General features: G+C 37.7%; 1 protein-coding gene across 1 annotated transcript in view; it reads right to left on the reverse strand.

Annotated features, from left to right (window-relative positions):
• PCCA (propionyl-CoA carboxylase subunit alpha) overlaps positions 1-12,013 on the reverse strand; it is a 398,674-nt gene that overhangs the window by 153,361 nt on the left and 233,300 nt on the right. Inside the window, exon 20 of the mRNA XM_006141526.3 lies at positions 9,359-9,461. Coding sequence (XP_006141588.1) covers positions 9,359-9,461 — 103 coding nt within the window. The remainder of the gene's footprint in view (positions 1-9,358; positions 9,462-12,013) is intronic.

Consider the following 12,013-nt stretch of genomic DNA (forward strand, 5'->3'; position numbering starts at 1 on the left):
AGCAGGAAAGTCATGATGTATTTTTCTGTGTTTTTCTATACAAAAATGCATCATGACTTTCCTGACACCCAATAGCTTAATAACTATCATTTGGAAAATTATTATTTAATATTTGGAATGTGTGATGGTTACTTTTGGGTATCAACTTAATGTACTAAAGGATGCTTGGAAGGTTTATGAAATATTGTTTCTAAGTGTGTCTGTTAGAGAGCTGACAGACAAGTTTATGACGGCATGGGCTAAGAAAGGCAGGCCCACCTACAGTGTAGGTAGGCACTATCCAATCTGCAGCACGGGAGGAACAGGCAGACAAAGTGGGGTTCTCTTCCTTCTCCTCCTTCCTCTCTCTTCCCCCTCCTTCCAAAGCATGCTGTATGTTCCACTTCTACACATTTCACCTGCTACACCCTTGCTCTCCTACTTGGCTATGTTTATACATGCTGGCTCCTGAACCTGCGAATCTCCAGCCATACAGACTGCCAAGTTTTTTAACCTTTGGAGTTATACAAGTAGCTACTCCAGGGTGCTCAGGCCTATGGCTTCCTGAGGGTCAGGCCTGAGGCTGGAACTATACCAGGTTCCCTGCTTCAGAGTCTTCGAGTTATTTTCTCAGCCTAGAGACAGCCTAGTCTGTGATCATGAGACAATCCCTACAATAAATTCTTTATATATATATATACACACACACACACACATATATGTGTGTATATGTGTGTATATGTGTGTATATGTGTGTATATACACATATATGTGTGTATATATGTGTGTATATACACATATGTGTGCATATATGAATTCTTTATTTATTTATGTATATATTTATATGTATATTTATATAATGTATATTTATATATGTGTGTATATTTTCTAGTTTATCTTGTCATTTATTCTGCATCTTTCCAGAGCCGTGACCAATACATCAGATATATCCACCATATAGTCCAGCCATGACGGCACATGCCCTCACTCTTGGCATTTAGGATGGACCAGAAATAAAATCCAGGTCTCCCATATGGTCTCAGCCCACCAAGTATCAACCAGCATGTGCTGCCACAACTGGGCCTCTTTCTTTTTCTTTATGCATTTTAAATATAAGTGCTTTATTGGACAAATTATTTGCAAATACATTTTTTCCCCATTCTGTAGTTAGCCTTCAATTTCTTGTTAGTATCCTTGGAAGCCAACAGTCTAATTTTGGTAAAGATCAATTTATCTCTTTTTTCTTTTGTTTCTTGTGAGGTTTTTGTTAGTTTGTTTTTAGGAGAGGTTTTTGCTATAGGGCGCATGCGCTTGCCAGAAAGACAGAGACAGAAAATGAGAAATCGCCCCCCGGGGAGGATGGCCACACCTCAATCCCTTCTCCTCCTTTCTCCTCTCAGGATCTTGGGCACACGTGCACACATGCCTGGCATGAGTTTAAGCCACCAAGTCCAGGACTTGAACCGTGCTCAACTACATGGGAATCCAGCAACATAGCCATTACGCTAACTGCTGGTCCCCTCGTTTGTTTGTTTTTAATGAGACAGAGGTATTTTTGACAGCATTTCTCCATGTCATGATCTTCCTGCCTGATTCCCCCAGCTAACTAGGATTCAAGATGTGCATCACCATACCTAAACTGTTTAAGTTGGTCTAGGAACTGAACCAGAGCCTCCTGTGTTGCCCTAGCCCCATATGGTAGCAACCTAGCCCTCGTGCCACCACAGCTGGCTCTACAGCTTATGCTTTTGTTACCAGAGCTAAGACATCACTGTCACAGGCAGAGTTACAAAGATGTTTTTGCTCTTATATTTAGTAAGAGCATTTGGTCTTTTGGATTACTTTTTTGTATATTAAACTCAATATGAATTAGGGGTCCAACCTCACTCTTTTTGTTTTGGAGAGGTTTTTGCCTTAGTGCATGTGTGCTCACCAGAGAGACAAAGGCAGAAACAGTGGGAGAGAAAGTAAAAAATCACCCCCACGGAGGATATCCATGCCATAATCCCTACTCCATTCTCCTCTCCGATCTTGGGCATGCTGCACACACACATGCCTGGTGTTACTTTCAAGCAACTGGGTCTGGGACTTGAACCATGCACGGCCACATGAAAGTCCAGTAATATAACTACTATGCCATCTACTGGTCTCCAAACCTCATTCTTTTACCTATGGATACTGTTATTCTAGTACATTTGTTGAAAAGACTCTTTGGGATGGGGGGAATTTGGCAACTTTGTAAAAACAAAAAAAATCACCATACCTATCTGCGTTTATTTCTGGCTTCTCAATTCTATTCCATTGATCTATATATCTATCTATATTCAAGTACAACACTGTCTTGATTACAAGACAGTTTTCTTTTTTAAAGCTTATTTCTGTCTTTCTTCCATGAATAAGAAAGACAGACAGGGGCCCAGAAGGTGGTGTAATGGTTATGTCGCTGGACTCCCAGCACCTTCTCATGTGGTTTAGCTTCACAGAACACTGCATTACTGCTACAGTACTGTCTGGCACAGTTTTGTAGTAAGTACTGAAATGTGGAAATGTGAGTTATCCAAATTTGTTTTCTTTCACTTTGTTTTTTTGTCTATTCTGGGTCCCATAGTTTTCTATATGAATTTTTAGGATCAACTTGTCAATTTCTGATGAAAGTACAGCCTGGAATGTTGTAGAAACTTTGTTGACTCTGTAGACTAACTTTCAAAATTGAAAGTAGGGCTATCTCAGTATCATACCTTTAATTTTTGAATCTAAGAAGCTTACCATGAATTCAGATTTTCTTTCTTTTTTCAGTGGTTTGTACTTTTCACAATGGTAAGTCATGTGATCTTTGTAAAAAAATTTACTCCTACATATTTTATTCTATTTTTTAAGAGAATTTTTTTTTTTGCTATAGTGAGCATACACTCTCTGGAAAGACAGTGACAGAGAAATAGTAAGCAAGAATTCACCCCCCAGGGGTCCCTTCTCTTCCATTCTCCTCTCGGGATTTTGGGCATGCACACACATCCACTCAGCATGAATTTTAAACTACCAGGTCTTGGATTCAAATTGTGATTGGGAGTCTAGCACCATAACCATTATGCCATTCCTGGTCTCAATATTTTATTCTTTTGAAGTTCTTTTTAATATATATTTTTTTACTTTCATATTGTTCATTGCAAGTGAATAAAAATACAGATGATCTTTATATAGGTGTTTTGTATATTACACCCTTACTTATCTATTACTTTTAGTAGTTTCTTAGTCAAATTCTTAGGATTTTCTATATATAGTAACATGTCACCTACAAATTAGATTTTTATAATTTTTACCAACTCTTAGTTTTCTGGGGAGTAGATACACAGTTTAACATATTGTCATTCCTGAAGTGGATCTTTGCCATTTAACTTTTTAAAGAATTATTTATTTAATTTTATTTATTATTTTTATTTAGTTTTAAATTTGCTACAGTGCATGTGTGCTCATGAGAGAGAGAAAGAGAAAGTCAGGAAGCATGCCATCAGGTCCAGGACCTGAACTGTGGCAAGCCACATGGGAGTCCAGCACCCTAACTACAATGCCACCTGCTTGCCCCTCTGCAAGCAAATTTTAAGCCAGATTTTATTAATATAGAATTTACTGAAAATTGAGAGAATGAACGAATTCTGCTTTCTGTTTTCATTACCAGAAGGGTAGATGTGCTAATCAGAGAGAGAGAGAAAGAAAGCACCCACCAGTGAGCAAGGTCAATCCCGTCTCCACTTTTCCATCATGTTAAGATTTGTGTCATGCATGCACACACACTTGGCATGGTTTTCAAGCCACCAGAGTCAGTATTCAAACTGTAGTCAGCCATGTGGGATCTGGCTTCCTCAAGTACCAGGCAATAGGGCCAGCCCAAGGATTTTTTCTTTTTTTTTTTTTTTTTCACTCTTGTTATTTTTTTTTATTTTTACATTAATTTTATTTATTTATTTATTTATTTATTTATTTATTTATTTTTAATTTCATTTTCTTTTACACATTCAATCACATTATTTGGCTTACAAAATGGATATTTCAACAGGTCAACATTTCTTCCTAGTACAGCTGATAAAACTATAAATTATCTTCAACCAATAATACCACATTTCTTTGTCCTATCAATGCTTTGCCTCCCTATTTTTCTTCTAAATGTCCTTCCTCAGACCCTCCTCTTTCACACACACTATATCTGGTATTTACATCCACTTACTGTGTTTCTATATCCTTTAGTCAATCAGTTTCAGTCATAGAGCGCGGACACAGTATATATTAAGTGGGGATTTAGATTCTAATTTAAACTGCAGCAAAGTTTTATGCTATCAGAAAGTTACTTTTAGATTTTGCTACAGGAAGCCAAAAACAAGAAAGAATCTCATTTAGGAAAATGGACTTAAATTTTTTCAAAACTGAAAAATAATTATTTTCATTCACCACACACTATTATTTTTGAAAATTTATATTTTCTTTTTAACTATTAGCAGAAAGATTACATTGGTACACCAAAATTCAATAGTCTAGGAACTCTGATTATTCATTAGTAGTTTACATTACAAAGTATATACAATAATTTCTATCAATGGTTCACTGTAATAAGGAATACCTAATTCAATATCTAGGCTCATATGTAATTGCTTTCTAGTTTATTAGTGGCTAGCATGAAGCATCCAGCACACATTCAAAGCACACGTATAGTGCTCACTTTTTCACCTTTGGGAAGGCATTTCTAAACTAATTTCCTCACACATCAGGAATACTCTCATTTTTCTTTGAAGTGAATGCATTCAATACAAATTAAGTTCATCATCTTTAAGATAATAAATACATTAATCTTTTAATTTATCATGAAATATTTTGATCAGTTCTGTGTTACAACATGCAACAGAGAAATGAGACAATGTTTTCTCAAACATCTTGGGAATCCGAAAGACAATTGTGAAAGTAAGTATGAATCAAAATCTGTTTGTGTTTTATACTTCTGGGTTTAGCATCGTGATAAGCTGATTTCCCATTTGTATTCAGCACATTTTATACCTGTTAATTCTGCAACTCACACATAAAGTACTTTATTATTTCTACTACTACTTGACTGAAACTATACTTCTATGATGCTTTCTTCATTTCCTGGAATTTATAGCCTTTGTGTTTTTGTTTTTGTTTTTTTTAAGTTTTGCTATAGAGACATGTACTTGTCAGAGAGAGACAGGGAGAGAGGGAGAAAGTGAGAAATCCCCCCCACCCCCAGGGAGATGACCACGGCACAATCCCTTCTCCTCCATTCTCTTGGGATTCTGGGCAGCCATGCGCATGTGCCTGGCACGATTTTAAGCCACCAGGTCTGGGATTTGTGATGCACAGTTGGCCATGTGGAATTCAGCACCTTAACCTTCACACTACCTACAGGCTCCATCCTGCTCACTGATAATCTTTCATAATAAATACTAATTTGAATTCCTGTGTATTTTCAAAATTTGTGATAGCATATACACAATGTAAAATTTACTTTCTTAATCATTTTCAAGTATACAGATGAATGGTAGTAAATACATTCATATTTTTGTGATACTGTAACCATCTATCCCCAGAATTCTCTCACCTTACAAAACTGAAACTCTGTATCCTTTAAACAATAATTCTACATTCCTCCTTCGTCCAGTCCCTGGCACCACCATTCTATTTTCTGTCTACAAAATTTAACTCCTCCAGGGACCTAATATATGTGAAATCACACAGTATTTGTCGTTTTTGAATGACTTATTTCACTTAGCATAATGTCCTCAAAATCTTCATCCATGTTTATCTATGTATCAGATGTCCTTCCTTTTACCTCCACATATTCCACAGTTTGCTTATCCATTCATCTGAACACCTGGGTTGTTTCTATTTTTTTACTATAATGTACAACACTGCTATAAATGTGGGTTTGCAAACATCTCTTTGAGGCCCTGCTTTCAATCCTTTTGGATATACGTACATATACATATGTATGCATGTATATCCAGAAGTGGAATTGCCAGATCGTATGGTAATTTTACTTTTAAGTTTGTTTTTGTTATTACTTGCTATATGGTATGTGCACCTGCCAGAGAGAGGAAAGTAGAAAGCACCCTATATGGGCATGGCCATACTATAATTCCTTCTCCTCCCTTCTCGTCTCAGGATTTGGGGCACACACAAATGCCCGGCATATTTTTCAAGCTGTCAAGTCTAGGACTTGAACCACATAGCCAGTCATGTGATATCCAGACACCATCATGTCATCAGCTGGTCTCTATAAGTTTATGAAAAACCCCTAAAACGTAGTTATCCACAGTGGTTGCACCATTTATCTTCTCATTAAAAGGGTTCTAATTTTCCTATACCCTTGGCAATATCTATTTTGTTTTCTTGGTAACAGTCATTCTAAAGGGCAGGAGCTGATATCTCACTGTGGGGTTTATTTGCATGTGCCTAATGATTAGTAATGTTGAGTATCTTTTCATGTGCTCATTGGCCATTTGCATATTTTCTTTAGAGAAGTGTCCATTGAAGTCCTTTGCCTATTTTTGAATGGTTTTGTTTTTCAGTTAAGTTGTTGGAATTCTGGACATTAACCCCTTATCGGATAAATGATTTGCAAGTATTTTCTCCTACTCTGTGGGTTGCCTTTTTTTTTTGGAGAGATTTTTCACTGTAGGGCACGTGCGCTCGCCAGACAGACAGAGAGAGACATAGAGACAGGAAGCGAGAAATCACCCCCCAGGGGGGATGGTCACACCGCAATCCCTTCTCCTCCATTCTCCTCTTGGGATCTTGGGCACGCACGCACACGCGCCCGGCATGAGTTTTAAGCCACCGGGTCCGGGACACAAACCGCGGTCGACTACGTGGGAGTCCAGCAACATAGCCATTACGCTAACTGCTGGTTCCCTGTGGGTTGCCTTTTCACTCAGCTGTGTCTTCTGATGCACAGAAATGTTAAATTTTAATCTGATCCTATTCAATTTTTCTTTTTTGTCTGTGATTTTGGTGTCATGTTCAAGAAAGTATAGTCAAATGCAATGACATAAAGCTTTTCCTCTGTATTTTCTTCTAACAGTTTTATAACTTTAGCTCTTACATTTAGGTCTTTGATTCATTTTCAGCTAGTTTTGTATATGAAATAAAGGGATCAAATTCATTCTTTTGCATATGGACACCCAGTTTTCCCCATATGTTAGTACACTGAAAAGACTACCATTTCCTCATTGAATGATTTTAGCATTCATATAAAAAAGAATTTGACCATGTACACAAAGGAATAGTCTGGGCTCTATGTTCTAGTTTATTACTCTTTATATCTTTCTCTATGTAGTTTCACACTGTTTTGATAACTATAGTTTTGCAACACACTTTGCAATCAAGATGTATCAGGTCTTGGGGGACCAGCAGTTAGCGTAATGGCTATGTTGCTGGACTTCCATGTAGTCGACCACTGTTCGAGTCCCGGACCTGGTGGCTTAAACTAACGCCGGGCGTGTGTGCGTGCGTGCCCAAGATCCCGAGAGGAGAATGGAGGAGAAGGGATTGTGGTGTGGCCATCCCCCCCTGGGGGATGTGATTTCTCACTTTCTGTCTCTCTGTCTCTCTCTGCCTGGTGAGCGCAATGCCCTATAGAAAAACCTCTTAAAAAAAAAAAAAAAAAGATGTATCAGGTCTTCAATGTTATTCTTCAATTTCAAGACTGTTTTGTTCCTCACAACATGAGAACCCAGTTTGGGTTGTCTTTGTCTGTCTGTCTCTCTCTCTCTCTCTCTCTGTCCTTTTCTCTCTGTCTCTCTTGCTTTCTTTGCAGAAATAAATGAATAACTTTTTAAAAAGAAATAACAGTTCTAAAAAGTCATCGTGGCAGTTTTCTTATTAAAGCAAGACATTGTAAGACATTAGAAAAACATTGTATTAGAATATCAGATTGCAGCAAGCCTTCAGTGATGAATCAATACAGAACTGAAAATTCCACTAAGTCTATATTTTTGTAAAGTTATCCTTCCCCTAGGAAAATGCTACACTGTGATATTAATGTTCTTTACCATTCATATAAGTTGCTATCCAACAGGTGCATGATTAAGTGTTCACTTACAAAGTTACTTTTTTAAAAATGATCAAATAGGAGGTATGTAAAAAATCACCAAAGTTTATTACAAAAAATATGACATCTTAGCAATCATTTTAAGAGAACTGAGTGAAGTATTATGCAGTAACCACAGGCTTAGTAATTCTAGCATATAAATATGAACCACAAAATGTAATCAAAACCAAGAAGACTACCCTTAATTCATGAACTAATTTCATTAATTTGTAAGCCTCACTACTGTAAAGAATATCAGCTTCTCCAGGGCAATAGACCAGGACTTAGCCAGCACATCATAAATGGACAATAAGTTTTTATTGAACAAATGAATTCTCATGAATCATTAAACTTGCAGTATTTTCTCACTGAGATCAAGAAGCTGCCACATGCCTAAAGCCTCACCAGGTCTTATTTAAATGAACTTGTATTATACTGACTTTCATATCTTCTTTTAATCTTCTGATAAAAACCCATGTTTCTTTAAAACAAAATATTTCGATACAACTTAGCCATAAAAAAGGAAATATATCAGGTCATCAGAAAACTTATGACGTATTTTTCTGTTCTTCTATGCAAAAATGCATCATGACTTTTCCAATGACTCAATAGATAAGCATAATATTTGCTATATTAACTAAGTAGCAGGCTGAGTTCAGGCTGAAAATACAAAAGGGCAGAAATTACAACAGCAACTCTTCATGGTACTTTACCAGCAACTCTGTCACAAACTTTGAACACATTGTCCACACTGTAGCATAAACGCTGACAACCTATCGTAACGCTGTTCACTACAGACCACAATCAAAACTAACACAAGACTGCCATGGAGTTTAGATTGTTCAAAGCAAAAAGAATGTCACTGTAATGTACCTAGCTTCAAGAATGTCTCAGGACACGAAATCTGAGGATAATATTATATGAGGCTTCAGATTACTTGTTTTGAAAGAAGAGTTACCTGCCATAGTTAGCACGTATTTGGAATTATAATTAACTATGCTCTTCTCTAAAACAAAGGCAAAAGTATTATTTTAAATAACACACTAAAAATGAATGAAATAGCAGAAGAAAGTGGGTTTAAAATATGGCTAACTCTAGGAATGTATTTCTTAACTATCATACAAGAACGAAAAGTTCCATTTAGACTCAGCTCAAGGATGAGAAATATACTATGCTATAAATTCAACAGATAAATTCAAAAGATGAGAGACATTGAGCAGGTTAAAAATGTTGTAAATATTCATAGGGACTCCAAGATTCCCAAGAAAATAAAGAAACAGAACTCACAGAGAACGTTGACCCGCTGTTTGATGCTACTACAGGGTGGACTTCATCATGCAGTTTTATTGAAAGCTCCCAGTTAGGCACATCTGGTTTGATAAAAGGCACTCTAAAGTAGAAAAGAAAGAGAAAGAGTTAGTAATTTTGCATTATTCTTGCTCAATAAACTAATTTTCCTTTGAGATTAAGTGTGGAGTAAACTGCCAAAAAATGTAATTAAAAATACTTGAAAGGTTTAATGCTTGGAAAAAAAAAGCTTTCAAATTAAAAAGGTTTCTAAAACACAGATATGGCCTACAGGTGGCACAGTGAGTAGCAGACTGGACTGCACTGCTGGAAACCGCACAGCCCATGACCACAGGTTCAGAGTCTTAGGCTGGCCTGAGAGCATGCCAGGGACAGGCTGGTGCCCAAGATCCAGAATACCTGGAGGGCCGAGGAGAGGCGATCGCAATCTGACATAACCCTGTAGAATGTACTTCTTCCTCTGTTTCTCGTTCTCTCTCGCTTACTCTTTTGTATTCACAGACTATCATAAATAAAAAAATAAATAAATCTTAAAAAGGAAGATATGTCAAAGACAACGGCAGCCATTCTGGATAATTTTGTATCATCTATTCTATAAATTATAGATGCTTAATTCTGACAGTCCTTCACAAATCAATCTCCCTTAAACCACATCCATTTTTTTCACTATTTAGTTACTATTCAAGACAGTTTTTTTAAATCGCAATAAAATAAACTGTGTCATGCCTCAAACTTCAGACACATAAAATGATTTACTGAGTCAGTGTAATAGCCTACAATATTATTTAAGTTTTATTTTTCTTCATAGGCAATGAGACCAAAAATATGTTAAAGAATGAGCCTCTACACATTATTCTACTTATAAAGTATATAGAATGTTCCTTTGATGCCAATCAGAAGAAATATTGTTCAAGTGTATTAGCTGGTATAGAAGTTATTTATGACATACTTAAAAAACTATAATTATCTTATGAAGATGTCTATTAAAGGTTGAGCATTCTAATCTGAAAATCTGAAATTCTCAAAATTCTGAAATTTGTGAGCACTGACATCATGCTACAAGTGGAAAATTCCATGCCTGATGTTGTGTGATTAGTCGTCAGAGCGCAGGCAGGTGACAACACACAGCATCTATCTGTCAGCTGTGATAGGTCTTGTCCTTGTGCACCTAGATTCTCCTGTACAAGTACACCCACAGAGGGTCTCACGCACAAAATTACTAAATTATAGCAAAAAATTACCATCAGGCTATTTGTATAAATGTTTATATGAAACATAAATGAATTTCATGTTTAGACTTGGATGCCAGCCCCCATGTATTTCAATTTGTATATTTAAATATTACAAAATCTGAAAAAAATCTGCAATCCAAAATACTTCTCATCCCAAGAATTTTGGATAAGGGGCACTCGACTTGTACTAAAGAGTCATAAAAATTTAAAAACTAAATTAATAATTATTCCAATACCAACTTAACATGCCCTTATATTATAAGATGACAATACCATGATTTTGTTAAAAAACATAGTCTCTTACACACACACCTAAATGAGCTAGAAGTTATAAATACTACGCATTTGGTGCTAGGTTTGGGGGCACCAAAGACAAACAAGACCTGGTCTCATGAGAAATTACAGTGTCTGTCTTTTCTGACCCTGGTTTTCCGCATCACCTAAAATCCACAAGAAGACTCCATACCTCTGAACAAGGCTTGTCTCATCATAAAGGTCTTTCAAATATGATCAGCATTATAAAGTCCAGAAAAACTAAGTCAAGAAGCCAGTAAAAAAAATACATTTTTGGGAACAGCAGTTAGCATAATGGCTATGTCACTGGACTCCCATGTAGTGGACTGCAGTTCACGTCCCGGACCCAGCAGCTTAAACTCATACTGGGCGTCTGTGTGTGCATGCCCAAGATCCCGAGAGGAGAATGGAGAAGGGATTGCTGCATAGCCATCCCCCCTGGGGGCTGATGTCTCGCTTTCTGTCTCTCTGTCTCTCTCTGTCTTTCTGGCAAGTGCACGTGCCCTATAGCAAAAACCTCTCAAAAAAAAAGAAAAAAATATACATTTTTAACTACAAATATATTTCCCACAATTGTTTTGAATAATAGAAATTTAATGATTTCAGAGTTAATTAATTCAATGTTCTCAATGTCTATTCGTGTTCTCTTTTTCGTCCTTGTGAAGTAATACTTACTAGGCACTAAACATTAGTACCCTGTATTATCTAGGCTCTAGCTAAGCCACAGGTCTGAGAAATGGTTGCAAGTGATATTGTCATTTAACGTCCCCCCATTTCAAAAGAATTCTATGTATTGGGCTCCGCGTGCCACTGCGCCTGCACAGCCGGGGCTCGGCTCTGCGAGCTGCGGCCGGGCGTGCAGCAGTCAGGCGTGCCGCGGCCCGGGCCGCCTGGCCCCCGCTACCTCTCCAGAGCTGGGTGTGTCCGGCGCTTGACTCCGACGGGGGCCAGCGGCGCAGACCAGCTGAGGTCGCTGTCCTTCCTTTCTCTGGCCTGGTGGGCAAACGGGAGGTGACGTTGGGTCCCGCGCACATTCGCACGCTTGGGGCTGACGTGTGGCCGCCGGGCCTGTGCGTGGCTGCCGGGCCTGAGCGTGGTCGCTGGGGCA

The sequence above is a fragment of the Tupaia chinensis genome, unplaced genomic scaffold, assembly GCF_000334495.1.
Source record: "Tupaia chinensis unplaced genomic scaffold, TupChi_1.0 Scaffold000057_1, whole genome shotgun sequence".
Classification (NCBI taxonomy): domain Eukaryota; kingdom Metazoa; phylum Chordata; class Mammalia; order Scandentia; family Tupaiidae; genus Tupaia; species Tupaia belangeri.